The following is an 18,297-nucleotide window of genomic DNA, read 5'->3' on the forward strand; positions in this document are numbered from 1 at the left end:
ACTTAAAAATGTATTCTGTTACAATGTCTAGTTACCTATGAGAATAATGTAGTCAGTGACCTAATCTGAGTATCAAAATATAAAAGTAATGTAACCTGATTACTATCCGTTACTTTTCGATTACATCATCATCAAATATAATGCAAGTAAATACAAGACAAAAGAAAAATCAATACTTAAGTGTATTATGTAAGAAAATAGATCAATGTAACCTTAGAACCTTAGAAAAACCTGCCTTTCATTAAGCAAATTCAGGAAGTAGACCAACAATGAAACAAATGAGCCCATACTACAGATTAACAAAAGCTCATGCACACTAATTTATAATTTGTGGGTCATCTGATTACATCTTTTTATGTAACTGTAAGGGAATAGTTACTTTTTTGTATCCTGATTACATTATCCTGTTACATGTAATCCATTACTCCCAAAACCTGGTGGCTATCTGATTTCTCTCAATTAAAAAGTAGGTATGCAGATTTAAAAAGACTGATGTTGGGTGGTGAAATGTAGGGAGATAAACCCCTTTGCTTGTTAAACATATATGCAGATACATATTCTCTCATCCTTACAAAAATAGCTCCAAAACTGGCAGCTGATGCCCCTCCTCTGCTTTCCTTTGTCATTACTCCTCATCCGAAAAACGGGGCCAGACCCCTTATGTCCGACTTGATGTGAAATACACATGGGATTCTCTGCTGCCCCAGATATATCACCCACACTCACTTTCTCCCAACCAGTAAACAGTAAGAGTCACCTTTAGCAGGCTCACTTTCATAACCCTTTATATGTCAGATTTATGAGAGGAAATAAGTTCACTCACACTGCAGCTTTAACACTTATTATTAATAATATTTTAATTGGTTTTTAGTTTAATTTCCCCCACACATCACAGTTCATATTCAGAATCAGGAGGACAGCTGGACCAAAGGGACCCCTGCGGTCATATTCACATCATATTTTATTACTGAGGCCAGCCATGGTCAAGCTACACAGTGAAACATACAAACCGGAAATACAATGTTTTGACTTTCAAAGTAAAAGTAAAATATTTTCATTGAGGTATAAAGATACTGCTGAACATCTTAATTTCTGGTGTGATCATAGAACCAGAATGGAACATAAATCATATGTTCTGATAGCCAAAGCCAACTAATTGACCAACTTACTTACAACAAGTTGGATACATATGCAATACACATACTGTTTGTTGCTAGTTTAGTAAAAGTATGTGTGTTGCCCAAACCCTAGAACATGAAATATACGTGTATATATATATATATATATATATATATATATATATATATATATATATATATATATATATATATATATATATATATATATAAGTCACTTTGCTTATGGGAACAATAATTTAGAAAATATCTTTCGTCAGTTTTCGGTATTCCATTTCAGAGACGTTTATATACGGCTCTGCTCCCATTTTTTTGCCCTTGTTGATGCTACTTCCGGTGTTATCTCAGTGCTCTTCACACAGTCAGGTGAACACTCGGGACATGTTGCGCGTGTTCCTACGCTCTCTGACTCTGCGAGCTCCTATGTGAGTCTGTGTGGAATGTTCTGGTAGTTTTCTTCACTTGACACGGACATGGAGCATCTGGACGTGGAGGCTCTGAACTTCACGGTGGAGGCTGTGACGGGGCAGCCTCTGTGTGAGGAGTGGCGGGAGTCCGCGGAGGGCTCCGTGTTCCACCTCGCCAACATCCTCCTCTTCCTTGGCTTCATGGGTGGCAGTGGTTTCTACGGCCTCCTCTACCTCTTCACCTTCCTCACTCTGGGCTTCTTCTGCTCCACCCTATGGGCCTGGGGGGACCCGTGTACCACGGACTCTTTCCTGTGGAGCTTTGCCCTGTTCGGGGTGTGTCTGGGACAGTTGCTGCATGTCTCCTACCGCCTGAGGAGCGTGTCCCTCAGTGAGGACTTCCAGGAGCTCTACAACTGCATGTTCAAGAAGCTGGGGGTGTCGCTCACACACTTCGGGAAGATAGTGACCTGCTGTGAGGGGGACATCCACACCTTAGAGAGGGACCAGTGCTTCGCCGTGGAGGGGAAGACCGCCATAGACAAGCTGTCAGTGCTGCTGTCCGGCAGGTGACCTGTGTTTACCTTCATCATCTCATATGAAGTCTGACAATGACTGTACTTAAAAGTTTTACTGGAGTTTGACATCTTGCACTGCAGGACATTATTTGCAGGTTTTGTTTAAGGCTAACCAGAGGTGGAAAAAGTACTTAAGTTAAGGTAGAAGTACTCAAGGAAATGTCCTGCAATCAAAATGTAGCTCAAGTAAAAGTAGAAAATGTTGGCATCAAAATAAACTTAAAGCAGCAAAAGTAGAAATACTGATTTTGCAGATTAGGGACAGTTCTTTCAAAGAGAGGCACATTTATCGCAGGACAAAACACATTGCCACACACTAAACAATAGCAGAGTCTTTGCTGCAACACTGTCACAAATGATGCTACCATAGACTCTTCATTTGGAGCTCTCCCCTAGAAACACAGGTGAAAAACATTAAAGCCATTAAAACCACCCTGTGTTTTATCCCAGGCAATACCGCATAGAATGTATTCTAATACTATATTTAAAGATACAAAGATTAGGAAGTGTTACTGTCATGCACAATAGCTGAATCATAGTTGTTGGCATGGAGTCTGAATTCTCTGGGTCCTCCGACAGAGCAGCATACTTTTAAGACAAACAAATAAATTGTGCAAATGACTCAATGGTGCAAGTTAAATATCAACTTTTTCTGTGTGTAAACAGTGTCACAGCTCTCTGTCAATCAGGTGTATTTGTCTTTTTAATATGTTAAATGCAATTAAACGTTTTACAGTGGAATTCAAAATGATATATTTCCCTATTTTCCATCAGACTGAGTCATTTTCTTACTTTGTTATATGCGCTAATGCTTCTGATTTTCCACTGGGGTCATTGGTGATGAGCAATGTTGTTTCTAATAATTGACATGTCCAATTCTGAGAGAAACACTTTTTTTATTTCATCATAAGAACATCTTTAAAATAAATGAACATTTGGTAGTTCTGATAAAGACCAAGTCTGTTTTAACATTCAACTGAAATGTGGTGAATAATATACATTTTGAATTTGATGGTTCTTTTAAGCTGAGTTCTTAGAACATTGGAAACTGTTTTAAAGGGATGGATATTTAAACATCACGAGGTATTATTTTTTTATCAGATGCTGTCAATATATCCGCTAACATTTACACAGTTTATGCCATCAGGAGCTATTAGCTGGTTGGTTCTGTTACAATTTAAAAAATGTATTAGTAACCTTATCTGAGTATCATAATATTAAGATAAGATAAAGAGGAACCTTCATTGATCCCCTCTGGAGAAATTCACTTCCCCCTCTGCTTATACATATTTTAATACACACACAGTACAAATATGTGCACACTTGCACATGCAATAGTAATGTAACCTGATTACTTTTCATTACTTTTGGATTACGTCAAAATGAAATGCAGTGCAAATAAATACGACAGAGAATAAATCATTTGTTACAGAAATACATTTTTTTAATTAGGAAGAATGCAACTAGCCGAAATGAAAACCATCAATACAATTCAAGCAGTTAAATCTAAAATGAATATACTGATCTTAAACATAAAAGAAATGCATTTTAACATTATTATCCTGCTAGTACCACACTTGTTTACAAATGCACCAGTAATCTGTTTAGACATTATGTAACTGTAAGGGGAGACAGTGGCCTTTTAAAAAGAATCCTGATTGTGTTATCCCATAATTTCCCATCCTGCAGTACAGGCTGGAGTACGAACACAGCAGTGTTGTGTGTATAGTTGTTGTGTTGACTTTCAATCCTGTTGCACTTTAAGCCCCACCCTGACTGTTTTCTTCTCATAATGTTTCCCACTGGAATGTGGATGAGTAATATGAACTGTGCATCCGTTCTCCTACAGAATCCGTGTGACGGTTAACGGGGAGTTCCTGCATTACATCTACCCCTTCCAGTTCCTGGATTCACCTGAGTGGGACTCTCTCCGACCTTCAGAGGAGGGGGTATTCCAGGTCAATTGAACACACGTGCATGTCTAAGGAATGTCACTGCAAAACATAAACTGTTATGCCTTTAACCCACATTTTATATTCACACACCTTTATGACACCATCAACTTAAACTAAATTACTCATTTGTTACATTTATGGCGTAAAGCATACTACACTGATTTAAGGAGAAGGCTTACACACCAAATTCTGTATTAACCTTGATCCCAATAAAGCTTAGTAAATAAAATTGTTCCTAGAAACAATTATAGTGTGTGTGCAAATTCTGATACATCTTTACCGTTGTTTTCTCCATCACAACTGCAAATTTGACATGTCATGGCAGGAAACGTGCAAGGTTAAATGAAAAGCATTTACGATAACAGCGTTGTATTTTCAGCGAGCCACGCCTGGCTCCTGGTGTTGTGAATGGTCACTGGATACTTCGCTGGGATACTTGCTCATATTATTAGAGACTCTCCCTTCATGAACACACTGGTATTCATTGAAAGGTTATTCTTATTTATTTTGGCCAATATCTATTATTTCTACTACTTTTTGCTCATGCATACAAACCAAAATGTCCTTTCCCCAAATGCTCAGACTTTGATTATTAACATTGTTATGTATTATAGAAGTAATGAGTCCTAAATCCTGATATGAGTTAGCATTTTAGCATTTGTGGTTCGCTCGTCTCGAAGTCAGCGGTTTTTCGAAGTGTTTTTGGTTAGACGCCTGAAGTAGGGTCAGTGGTTAACACGATTTCCTCGTGTTGTTCTACATCATAAAACACGTCAGTAAAAACCCCACTGGTGAATATCTAAAGCTTCTTAAAAAAGTCTGTTGATAACAAGCGATTAAACGAGACTAGTGAACATCATCACGGCAAACATTAGCTGCGTTAGCGTAGCGGTGGTGACGTGAAGTCGTGTGTTTTTTTTTTAGCTGTTTACATCGTTTGATTCTATTTACCAAGCCCCTGGGAAGTGTTGTAAGGTTGTAGCTGGTCAAACTGTGTTACTACAATTTGCGTGTCAGTCCGTGACGTCATTTGTGCCAAATCTCACTGACTTACATTGGGAAAGAGACGTCTGTAAATCAGCAAATAATTGTTTTGAACTAAATCTCCAACTGCCCAGTATGAAGAGGAAGTTGTAAAATGCACCAAAAGCTGAATCCATGTTCTCTCCAATTATTTGACTGAGCCGGGCCATGCTGATGTGGATTGGAGGCGGAGCATAAGCCCATCCTCCATGGGCCCAGATACGGGTACTTCTGCCCTTGAGAGAAATGAGCCTCTATGAAAGTTGGCACAGAGGCTTTTTTCCATCTTTAGTCCCTGGAAAGATTTTGTTAGTCACCCTGAAGACCAATTTCATTTTACACAAGTAAATACAATCAATAAAAACATGCAACATACAGTCTTGGAAATGTTAATAAAAGAAAACAGTGTTAAAACACACGCAGTGCAAGAGACAGGGGGTTCTGTGCAGAAGATTGTATCAGTGTTGACAGAGCTGATTCCTCACTAACCACGTTTTGAATTGGGATTTAATGAACTGATTGTAGTCTGGTGTCTGATTGTAGCTGGGATTGAGTTCCATGGCTGCGCAGCTTCAACAGAAAATGAGTGACTGAAATAATGTTCCTGAGTGGAATAATGCAATCTCCTCTCGCTGCACCTCTTGTTATCCTGTTTGCAGTGGTCCATACGATGATACATGTCTCAGAGGAGGTAAAGAAGACGATCATTTGCATGTATTAGTGTCAATATGTGGAGATTATCCTGCCAAACAAAACGTGCAATTATTTTAAACGTTTGCAACAATCTTATTTTCTGCAATATTCCAAAATCCAATGGAAATATTACATCGCTTTTTGTTGGAAACCTTTTGTGAGGGTAAGTCACAGCCATCCCAGCCATTGCTTAAACTATGGGCAAAACTACAAGATTAGACCCCCATTGTAAAAAGGTGGACTTCTCCTTTGACTGACACATGAATGGCAGCATGTTTCCTGTCAGCCTCATCTCTTTGTTATCCTTTACTCTTTGCCTCTCCCCAGGTGACGCTGCGTGCCGATAACCCCTGCAGATATGTGGCGTGGAGGAGGAAGAAACTCTATCTGCTCTTTGCCAAACATCGCTACATAGCTAAGATCTTTGCCCTGGTGGTGCGCAACGATATCACAGACAAGCTGTACTCTCTCAACGACAAGGCTTTCGACAACTCCGGGCACCGCTACGACCTGCGCTTACCCAGTTACTGTCACATGCCTGGGACCGAATTAGAAAAGGCAGATGTCTTCCTGCAAGTGCCGCTGCAGGGGCCAAGGACTGCCTAAACCCCCCCCCACACACACACACACACACACACACACACACACACACACACTCTCCTGCTGCACTATGTATATTCATTGTGTTTCCAGGTATATCATCTTTAATCTGCCCTCATTATTAGATCTCAACATAAAGTAGGTGGAGCTGGCTGTGTCAAAACACACAATGTGTCAGAGGATACTCTCAAGGGGGCTGCTGCTACGTGTAAGACTGGGGCCACGTATTCATGCAATAGAAAAAAGACCTGACAGGCCCATGACACATGCTATGTGACGTACGTTGTAATGAATCACCTATCTAGAGTTTTAAAGAGAAATTAAATAAGCAACATCTATAATTACAAAGTATCTGATGCCCTCTACTTGTTTTGTTTTACAGTTTACCAAACCTGGAGCAGTTATATCCTGCATATACATGGTACATTTGGCGGGAAAAGGGTTTTACACTATTAGAAGCTAGCTTGTCGTCGGAGAGTTTGAGGAAAACTTGGAACAAGTCTAGAACTGATCTATCTATACTGTCCACTCTGTTTTTTCAGTGGTCATATTTAAAATACATTAATAACAATTTGTGACTTGAAGAAGGGTTAATGCTAAAGTTGTTTCTTAATAAACAACAGTTTAATGAACCAGTCATTTTGGACAGGTGGTGCACACTGGCAGTACTTTATTCAGTTTTCAACTAGTCTAAAAGGAACAGCTGTAAAAGCCATTTGTTTGGCCAACAAATCCATCCAACAATTAAAACACCAATCATTTACTCCAATAAAATGAATTATTTGGTGAATGGCTCATTTATTATGGCTGCAAAAATCATCCAGATGTGATCCCTTCATTCAACTACCCAGCTACATCAGCTACTCCCCACTGTGTATCTAAAACATGCATACATTATACAGTATATCTAGCTGTTGCTTTCTGACCCTGTGCAATAAAAACTCCATGTCACACATGCACATACTATCATTTTGAGGTATATATGTATTACTTATATTAATGATGTGCATTTTACCGTGAACGTGTTGTTTAGTCAATCTGTCTGTAAAGCTGAATCAGCAATAGGATTTTCTTTTTTGTTTACACCAAGTGGAAAAGTTTCCAGGAATTGATGTGAACATATGTTCTGAGCACTTTTTAGATACTTCAATTCCTAAGTATTTTTACTGAAGAACTGTTTTATCGTGTTCCACACAAGAATGTGTAGGAAAGTGTGTGTGTGTGTGTGTGTGTGTGTGTGTAAAAAATGGCTAGTGCATTGATGTGCTTTGTTGTAAATGTATATTTGGTATGTCTAAAGAGCACCAGGTTGCTGTATAGTATGCTGTACAGTATATAGATGTGTAACAGTGACAGATTAAACTAATGGCTTTTGCTAATGTGACATTGTGCCATGTAAATAACTAATTGTGCTGAAAAAAATAAACAATACTTTATTTTATTTTGTGGAATTGTCTTATTTAAACACAAAAACCGTAACAACAAAGACCTACAATGACTCATCACGAAGCCATGTGTTACTTCTTATTTTGTTTCCTGGAAGGATGGGAGGTTTACTGTTTCATTTACATTTTTGGCTAGAGAAGCACTTTGTGTTGCCTCTGTATGAAAAGTGCTATATAAATAAAGTTTGATTTGGAGGGTAAGTTAATCAACAACATGTTGTGTGAGTGTGAGTGTGTGTGTTGTGTAACCCCCTCATACAACAATGTGAACGAAATAATACGGGCAAGGAATCAAATATGTATTTGACCACGTGGTTTCCTCTTGACAGCAGAAGGCTCAGTAAGTTTATCTTTTCAAATTAATATTGAATCAAATTGTGTTTTATTCATCATCCAATGTGTGTCCAAAGGGACTTCCATAATAAAACCTTTCTTAAAGATGAACATCTATTAAATATTATATATTACGCACAATAAGAAGACTTATTATGCAAAATCCACTTTTTCATGTCTTTTAAACATAAATATGTGTCTCCCCCTGTGTAAAGCGATCCGGGAAGTTTCAGGAACAAAGACCCTCTCTCTTTTTGTCCTGATATATAAAAAGCTGTCTGAAAATGAGCTGATCAGATTTTGCCAACTTTGTGATGTCACAATGTTTTTTCGGTTATGAAACCATTAGCCAATAACCAACCAAGGTTACACCTGCCCACCTTATCACCTGAATCTCTCCTCCATTGTGTTTTTTTTAAACCAATCATCTGTCAGAGGGGCGTGGCCAGCAGCAGCTCATTAGCATTTAAAGCTACACACACAGAATCAGCACTTTTGGAACAGGGCTGAAACAGAGGGGTTTATGGGATGCTGCAATGATCTGTTTGGTGTTTCAGCCAAGAGACATGTTCTGTATGTATCCGACACCTTTAATATATTGTTGAAAAACAGTATAATAGGGGACCATTTTGAAGTCTCCGTCCCAGTAACAGATCCAGGGTCGGTGTGCTCTGTCCCCCCCTGCTGGAGCTTTCAGCCCCTGCACATGCTCTGCTGTCGTCTTCCTGCCCATTTTAGTCTCTCCCTGTCAGCTGCGTGGAATGTGGACCCCCCGCCGCCCCGCCCCCCCCCCTCAGAGGGTCCAGCCTGCAGTCCCCTCACTGCTTCAGTCTCTCAGTGATCTTCCTCCTGCTCTGCTGATCGGTAAGTAACGCTTTCCTCTCTGTACTTTGAACAACAGTCAGAAAGTAGAAGCTGTGAGATATTCCTCTGAGAGCCTGGGTGTTTATCCCACTGCTATTTATAACACGAGAGCCCCGTCACATCAGCCGACAGGAACACAGCATCTGATACTCTCACATATACAGTGGGAGAATAGTATGTCGTCTACGTAGAGAAATAACAAACAAAATGGTAATATGTGAGCTCCTTCAGTTCGTCATTATGCAGTTTATTGTAGGAATATCTGGAGGAACACTGGGACATGGTGGAAAAAGTACCCAGATCATCTGCTAAAAGTACTAACACAGAATTAAAATACACCATAAAAAATAAAAGTCCTAGGTTAAAAATGAAGTATCAAAAGTAAAAGTACTAATGTGTTGTATTATTATAGAATGTTATATTATTCTGTTTAATCATTGAAAAACAGTTTTTTAATGTTGCAATTTGTCAATATGGAGCACATTAATGAAAATAATGAGTAAATTAGTAGTACATACAGTACATAACATAAACATGTATTTACGTGAAAGGCAACTATGAGTTTCAGATACTTTTAGTGCAGTAAAAGTATGTAGCAGAAAATGGAATTATACAAGTACGACAAAATTATACTTGTAAATGCATTACTTAAGTAAAAAGTACTTAGTTACATTCCACTACTGGGGACATGAACTCTTTCTTACCAAATATATGAGAGTTAAAGAAAATGTTTGAATGTCCTATGATTCCTTTTTTTAGGTTCATGTTCAGTAAAAAGCTTCAATATGATATCTTTAGACAGTTATAGAAAATATACAACGTATAAAAGCCATATTATCTCCTGGTTTGGAACAAAAGCTCCATAAGTATGTAAGACAAAAAGGCAATAATGATGGTGTGACTTTAAGGCCATTGGGTCAAGGAGGAATAAGTAGTGAGTCGTTCCCCCCACCCCCCCCCCACATTGGTATGCTGCAAAAAGAAGCATATCATTTTTTGGTGACGATTAAACTGAGGCTAAAAGGTTATTATTATTGGACATTCTTCGGGAGGAGTGAATGAAAGCTGCTGGAGGCCTAAAAGTAAACAGTTTGCTAACATGTTAAACATAACAGCTTTAAAGGTGATAATATTAGCGCTAAATGTGGAACATACCAGGAAGAACCCAGTGTTTTCAGATCTGTATTCATCCTCCTCTACCCACATTCTCTCCAACCTCGCCCTACTTTTCAAGGTGACCCCGTCGCAGGATGTCTTCCACCCCGGCGCTGCCCCCCCTCTTCACCACGTTTCCCTCCTTCCCCTCCGCCTCTCCAGGAGCTGCAGAGCTGAATGGCACCTCCTGCACAGAATGGGATCAGGCGCACCACCTCCTCTTCCACCTGGGGAGCCTGTCCCTGCTGCTGGCTCTGATCCTCCCCAGCACCATGAGCCTGCACATGATCCTGCTGCGCCTCCTGCTAATGACAGGTCTGCCCCCCCCCCCCCCCCCCGTCCCCATTCCTGTGCTGATAACACTGAAGCAGGGAACATTGGCTAATAATACATGTATTTCTAGTTAAAAGTGACCTAAATATTGACAAATCCTAACCACAACCCATTTACTCCATTAACATTCACTCTGCAACATTTAGCTTGTTGTATTGATTTTGACATGTCAAAATCAAATTCAGAATCTCACTGAAAAAGCTGAAACTTTGACTTTAATTAAATGTAATACGGCAACAAACTTCAAATAACTGTATTAGGTTAGTTGAAAGCAATTATATTAAGTTGACATAACAAATATTAGGTTCAACTTAATAGTATTGCTTTCAACTAACTAAATACACTAATATGAAGTTTGTTGACATATTACATTTACATAAAGTCTACGTTCAGCAGAATTAGATTCAGGTTTTTTGCCAAGTAGGTTAACACATAAGAGGAATTAGCCTTGGTGTATATACTGCATTCATAAACACAAAAGTCAAAGAAGACAATAATGTATACAATAACTTAAGAAAACTATTATAACATTAAAACATAGCCATATGTACATGACATATATATTAAACATGCATATACCCGTAAAAATAACATAGAATAATATAAAACATGTGCAGTATTGTTATGGACAGCCATTCAGATTCGGAAGGTAGCTTTATGTGAAATGTGCAAAATGTTGTTGTATTAATTCATCTGCATAGTACATTGGTCTTGCAACATTATCTTGCACTATTTTATTTCTACTCTGCACTAAAAAACTGAAACGCTGACTTTAATTAAATGTTTTTATGTCAACAGATTTCAGATAACTATTAGGTTAGTTGAAAGCAATAATATTAAGTTTAGATCAAATATATTAAGTTCAACTTAACCCGTTGAGGAGAGCTGAGGCAGTTTCTGTGCAGCGACAGATGGAGAGAATGGCGGATGGAAAAAGCACTTCCAACATGTTTATCTTCTGCTTGGAAGGAGAGAGGAGACAGGAAGCAGCTGTAAATATGGGACTTTTTTACAGTTCATTTATTTATACTGCCTTCTGGCACAAGCTAGTCTCAGAGGCTTTCACAGAGAAACAGAAAGAGGAAAAGTAAACTAACAGAGGAACAGTAGTTCAACGTGTAAGGTGAAATAAATAAAGGAATTGTAAAAGTTTGAGCCAAGTTATCTATTTTAAGACCATCTGTTTTTCATTTGCACTTTTTTCGGGTTCACACTCTTATTGACATGTTTCTCTTACTGTTTCTAACAACGAGAATTATAGCTTGAGCTTCAAAATTGTGGTTGGTTGTGATCCACGAACAGCATTCGGATTGCTATGTAAATTAGTTGCCTCTTTAGCCGACTATTCTGTGTATCGTTCTTTATATTTCTTTCTTTTTCTGTGCTGAATCCTGTATTTTCTCTCAGTGAATGGATATTAAACTAGACAGTAGTATTGAACTTTAATTTGAGAAGTAGTTGACATTCAGTTTCAAAATGTATCTTCACCTAAACCAAGTGTGCTCGGTGTCTCTGACCCGGCAGGATGTGCTCTCTTCATCTTGTGGGCCACTCTGTACCGCTGCAACCTGGATGTGATGGTGTGGAACGTGGTGTTTCTGCTCGTCAACTTCATGCACCTGTTCTTCCTCCTGTACAAGCGCCGGCCGGTGAGTTCTGCATCATCAATCACATGGCCCTACATTCAGGCCGTTTTCCCCAAATGGTTCAGGCTAACACTGGCTCAGGCAGGAAGTAGCATATCATCCTGTATTTGGTCCCGCTTTATGGTAATCAGATGCAGAACAAGTGCATGGTGCCACTGGGGGGTTAGTGTAAGTAAAGAGCCTCCAGCGAACTGAGAGAATCACCCTGTTCTGGATGTAGGACGGACCTGATCCACACACCATGGTGAACGTTTTTTGGTATTGCAGTTGTAAGTATTCTGGTTTATCTTTGTACTAGTTGTGACCAATAACATGTAAGGATGCTTTGGACACATGTTTGCCATACAGTCTCTGAGTCTGACTTTTTTTTTTGTTGTTGATGGTTATCTGCTGGATACAACGGAGACCAAAAATATTAGCCTCAGATATTGATAATGCCAGCAGTCATTGAGGTAGACACCTCCTCAACATGAATTTAAGTTTGCTTTTTATGCTAGCTTCTCATTAGAGAGCTGAGTAAAGGCCGTGTCTTTGTTTTGTCAGATCAAGATTGACCGGGAGCTTCGGTCCGTCTACAAGCGGATGTTTGAGCCGTTGCATGTGAAGGAGGCCCTGTTCCAGAGGCTCACAGGACAGTTCTGCACCATCCAGACTCTGAAGAAGGGCCAGGCCTACGCAGCCGAGGACAAGACCTCCGTGGACGAACGCCTCAGCATTCTCCTCAAGGGAAAGTACGTAATGTCTGTTTGTGTCTATATCATCAAGATTTCACACAACCCTAACCCTAATTCCACAAAATGGATTATAATTGAAAGAGTAAAATGTGCATGGGATCTCTTCTTTGTGAGCTTGACTGTATTGTTTATGTGGGACAGGATGAAGGTATCATACAGGAGCCACTTCCTGCACAACATCTATACGAATGCATTCATTGACTCTCCAGAGTTCAGGTCCACTGAGATGCACAGAGGAGAGAAGTTTCAGGTAAGAAACAAATCTTATGGATAAAGGAAAACCCTACACCTTGATGACTGCAATGGTGAAATTATGTTTCTACTGATTGGAGAGATCATACAATTGTAGTTTCAGATGTTTCTGTGTTTGATGAACAGGTGACCATCGTGGCAGAGGAGAACTGTAAGTACCTCTGTTGGTCCCGAGAGAGGCTTACCTTCTTCCTGGAGTCGGACACCTTCCTCAACGAGGTGTTCAGGTACCTCATCGGCAAAGACATCACCAACAAACTGTACTCTCTGAACGACCCCACACTCAGTGACAAGGTGGGTCCACTACAAAGTATACAGAAAACCGTTTTATAACATATCCAAACCATGATGACGATGACGATGGTGTTGTGTCCTAGGCAGTGAAGAAGATGGACCGTCAGCCCAGCCTGTGCTCTCAGCTGTCTATGATGCAGATGAGGAACAGTATGGCGAGCACCAGCGACACCGAAGATGTTCTTAACCAGATTCTACAAAGAGGTTCTGCAGGCTCATCACGTAAGTCACATTATCACACAACATGTTTTATTGTGTTTCCAGTTGACCATAACCTTGACCCTGTTACAGCAAACAAGTATTCAGTATTAAGAGAACTGGATAAGGTGTCGTAAGCAGGACTTGTTATTCCTATGAAAGCTGTTCAATGGTGCATGAAGCCAAAATGGACTGACTGGATGTACAAAAAATGCCTGGATCATGCTGGGACTTTTGGCCCATAGAGCATGCACACTCGAGTTTCCTTTAAGCCCCACCTCCAATCCGCTGGTCTTGGCCCAAATCAATGGAGAGGAAAACTATCTCTGGATTCAGCTTTAGAGTTTTTCACAACTTTAAGGCACTGTACATTTAAATTGGGTCTATTCAAGTTTTTGTACTGGCTAGTTGAGTCGCATAAAAAAAATAAAAAAGATCCAATGATTTACAAACATCTATTTCCCAATGTAAGACAATAGGAACAAGTATTTTTGGGCCCAACTGAGTTAACAATAAAAGAGGTGTATATTGTCACTGTGACATCACCCAATTGTTTGTGTGCCATATTGATGCCTTGAATTTAGCATTTTGGCAGAACATCTGGTTTTTTGGAACCAAAAGTGACCATATCTGGAAAAGAGGGTGGAGCTGGAGAGGAGCAAGAGATGCAAATTTAGCAGCTAACGTGTGCAGTACCTTGCTTAGCTAGGCCCTCCCATTAATTATGCTAACTGTGATATTCATTAGGACAAGCCCTAAAAGACGTTGGGAACCGAAACTCAGTTACATATTAGAACAAAATCCAAAATGAAAAAATAATAATAACTTCCTATTGATGAGGAGTTGGAGATTATTCACAGAAAGGCTAAAGCACAATCAGGGGTCGTGCATCTGGAAAAACATGGAAATTTATCAGGAAGATGTTCTCAAGCTCAGAATATCTTCACTCCTGCTGCTTTATTTTTCATTCTGTCCCTTTTGATTACCCAACCTTAATGGAAGAGCAATACTGCAGTGCTGAAGTCGCCCACTTAACTGAACCCAGTCTTTTTGCTGTCACTGGGAATTGACTTGAATGTAAATAATGAGATATTTTAAAGCATATTTGATTTGAGTGAAAGGAATATTTTTGATTTACAGGAGGGTAGAGTGTCTTGTTGTTAAAGCTGTCGGAATAAGCTTTTATATTGTGACAAGAACACGGTTTTGGAAAATACTGAATTGCAAGCTACTTCACATTGGCACAAGCTTTTGACAGCCTTTACCTCAAGAAGTCCACTTCCTCATTATGCAAACCGTGTTTGTTAAACCCAAGTGACATCAATTAATAATATTCCCCCAAAAAATATTTGTATGTGTAGTAGCCTGGAAACAGACGAAAACCACATGTATGTGTGTTACTCTTCAAAATGCTTTCTCGTCCTGAAGAGCAGCTTCTCTTTCTGCAGGGCTCTCAGAGTTCTGATGCAGTGACTGTCAGCGTTAATGGAAACACATCCACAGTACCTGTCCATCCACTCACCCTGTGCCGGGCTGTGTGTGTGTGTGTGTGTGTGTGTGTGTGTGTGTGTGTGTATGTGTGTTTGTGTACACTCACATTTGAAAATAATGTCCTTTGTGACATGTGACCACTTCTGTTGGTCATTGAGCCAGGATGAAATGTGTTTTCCATTTCTGAGTGCATATGAGCAAAAGGTGAAAAAGCTCTTATAGACAGTGAGCGATCACTTATGTGGAGCAAAATGCTTAGGATAGAATCATACTAACCTTGTTTAAAACATGTGCCTACAGTACTAAAGTAGCTTCCCACAGTGTTTCATTCTTTCTTATCGATAACATCAAAATAATTTCAATCAAGCTCAAAGTGCCTTTACAATATGGCATACAACACAAGAGTATGAGGTAAAATATGTAAGAGAACAATAAAAAAGATAACAATCCAAACATTTACTACAAATAAACCACAGATAAGTAAGGAAGACATATGACAAAAAAGGAAGAATTACAATCAAATATTGAAAACTGTAAAATAAATAAATAAAAGAATATAAAAAAGAACAAGAACAATAATAAAGACTAAAACACCATCGCTAATTAATAGCTAATCCTCCCAAAATGAGCTGTTGACTAAAAATGTTAGTATATGATCATTAAAAAAGGTTGGAGCATATTTTTAAACTGTCCATACAAGTCTGAAAAAAAGCGGTCCATATCATTACTTTATAATTATGCAATAGATACACAAATGTGAATTAGATGGGAATCTGCTTGAGGAAAAAAAAAAGAGAAAATCTTCCAGTTATAATTGTCAATTTATGCCAAATACAGACTCTCTAAAAGAGGTATATGAAAACACTTCATTGATTGAGTTCAAATTCATATTTTTTCCTTTTTAGAAAAATCTCCTGGCCTCAGGGCCTCCAAAAAGATGAAGCCCATAGAAGAAGGCATGGAGGATGACGTCTTCGAGCAATCTTCTCCCTCCGAGTCTCACCGTATGCCCAGCACCTCCACCACTGAGGAGGTGTAGCTGCATGAGGGGGGGCTTGTCACATTGTGTAGTGTAGGTCTGTTTATAACCTCACAACCAGGGCCTGGTCCTTATGGCCCGCATTATCAGCCATGCCACTATCCTGGGTAAAAGGATATCTGGCAGTCCATGTCGGTGAGAAAGGTCAAAGACATGTTCGTGATCACCTACCACTGACAAGTTTATTATAAACAGTGAAATATCTTGGTAAAAAAAACATTAAAAGGAAATGTTTATGTAAATTCTGAAACGATTAGGTAGAGGAATCAGATTTTTATTTGTATTTCTTTGAATCTACAATAATTGACAGTTGTGAATAGGTCGTAAAACAGACAGTGAACATATTGTCATATTATTGAGCTGCACTCACATGATACCTGGTAAAACGTTGTGTCTCTATGGAGAGAGCTCTGCTGGCCGACTACGCAGAAGCGCTACCCCCTTGTTGCTCACTGCTCGAAATTGTAGCAAACTGTTGCCTTCAAAGTGCAATTTATTTCAACTTAGACCTCTTTTACCGCTGACCTTCCTGCAAACCACCAATCAGATGACCCCGCTGCGGGTAACCATAGAAACAAATCTTAACTAGGTGGGATCTGCGCCCAACCTACGAGTTAGCAAAAGAGCAAATATTGTACCATGTGAATGCAGCTTTACAAAGTTGGTACGATGAATATGTCTCCCATCCAGCGGACACAAAGCAACATTACCACCCTGAAGAGATGTCTGTATGTAAAGATGAATGTAACTTTAGCTCTGGCTTTTGTCTCCACCAACTCCAGGGAAAAACATCTGGCTGCTGCTTTATATTCACCTGCTAAATGCTAACTGTCTGACTACGATGGTCAGCAGTAGCAGTGTAAAGTGTGTTTCGAGAGCTTTTTTTGTATTTCCAAAGAGGTTAATACTTTCATTTGTTTCTGTAAATCATAGGCATTGATGCAAGTCCATAATTATGTTTTTCATATTACAGCCACAACTTTTTCCTATATTTAAACACAAACTTATACTTTTCACAACTTTCACAACAGGATCTTTGTTAGTGAGGGTCATTGTGGGAAAAACTGTGAAAAAAAAGAGTGCACTGTGGGTGTTAAATATATATTTAGAGTGAAATGTCCTGACACTGCTTGCTATATATATACAATTTTTGGATGCTGTTATTATTGTAACTTTTGTAAAAATAAATGTTGTACTTAGTTCTTTGCTTTTCAGATTTATGACATGGGGGGCCCCCCTGTGGCCACAGTGAGCTACCTATACAAAGCTCAGCACAGTGGGCTGCTTATCCAGTGTGAAGGCACACATCATACATCATTTATCTCTAATTCAGCATTCAAAACACTTTTAAAAAATAATTTGGCCTAACTGTTGAGAAGCTATGCCCTATATTGCAGTTTCTTTAGTTCCACATACTTTTTAGATAACTATTTGTCAATATCTGGAAGGCAGACTGATCCCTCATAAATGATTTATATTACCTATAGATTAAGATATAAATAGATGAATCAGTAGCAGTTGTGAACAAGTATGATATAGTTTTAATGTAATTGGAGGTTATATAACGTTCTAAAACTGCCCTTTGCTAAGCAGAAGCAGTTACATTTATGCAAGTATATATTTTATGTATACATTGAATCAGATGACAACTTAATGATAATGTTGTCTTATCAGTAGGAATAACACCACTAACAAAGATCATATCTGTTTTGTATTTTGCAATTGCTTTGCAATTTTTTACAAATGATATAAGGCAACAACGAATTAGTTTGAATAGTTTTGAATTTTGAACATGCTTGTCTTTATTTGTTTGTGTATTTTTTTGTACATCATGTACTTTCTTTGTTGTTTTAAATTGTGCCGGGAAAAAAATGGCCTTGAACTTTCTTTAACATTTTTTAATTAATCAATCAGCAAAATGTGTCAATGTAATGATCCAAGTGATGATGCAGTCTGGAGGTAATTTCTTCCAACAGCCATCACTTCAGCACCCTACTGAATATTCCTTCCTTATATTTTAAATAAAGTCTAACGGATTCCAAAGGTTATCTGAAGCTACTGTGATGCTTCTGAGTTACACCCATCATGTTTCTGTCTTTGTAAAGGGCTGGGGTATAACAG

At 38.9% G+C, this 18,297-nt stretch overlaps 2 protein-coding genes across 2 annotated transcripts; both read left to right on the top strand.

Annotated features, from left to right (window-relative positions):
- Positions 1–1,474: 1,474 nt before the first annotated feature.
- popdc3 (popeye domain containing 3) lies at positions 1,475–6,398 on the top strand. The gene is made up of 3 exons (XM_063879687.1): positions 1,475–2,112; positions 3,971–4,079; positions 6,120–6,398. The coding sequence occupies exons 1-3, from the start codon at positions 1,610–1,612 to the stop codon at positions 6,396–6,398; spliced, it is 891 nt and encodes a 296-aa protein (XP_063735757.1). The 5' UTR covers positions 1,475–1,609.
- A 2,578-nt stretch (positions 6,399–8,976) lies between these two features.
- On the top strand, positions 8,977–18,224 carry bves (blood vessel epicardial substance). Its single transcript, XM_063880212.1, has 8 exons — positions 8,977–9,034; positions 10,269–10,504; positions 12,047–12,171; positions 12,712–12,899; positions 13,044–13,152; positions 13,281–13,448; positions 13,532–13,670; positions 16,043–18,224. Exons 2-8 carry the CDS (start codon positions 10,285–10,287, stop codon positions 16,174–16,176), a joined length of 1,083 nt encoding a protein of 360 aa, XP_063736282.1. The 5' UTR covers positions 8,977–9,034; positions 10,269–10,284; the 3' UTR covers positions 16,177–18,224.
- Positions 18,225–18,297: the final 73 nt, after the last annotated feature.

This window comes from Eleginops maclovinus, chromosome 3 (genome assembly GCF_036324505.1).
Source record: "Eleginops maclovinus isolate JMC-PN-2008 ecotype Puerto Natales chromosome 3, JC_Emac_rtc_rv5, whole genome shotgun sequence".
Classification (NCBI taxonomy): domain Eukaryota; kingdom Metazoa; phylum Chordata; class Actinopteri; order Perciformes; family Eleginopidae; genus Eleginops; species Eleginops maclovinus.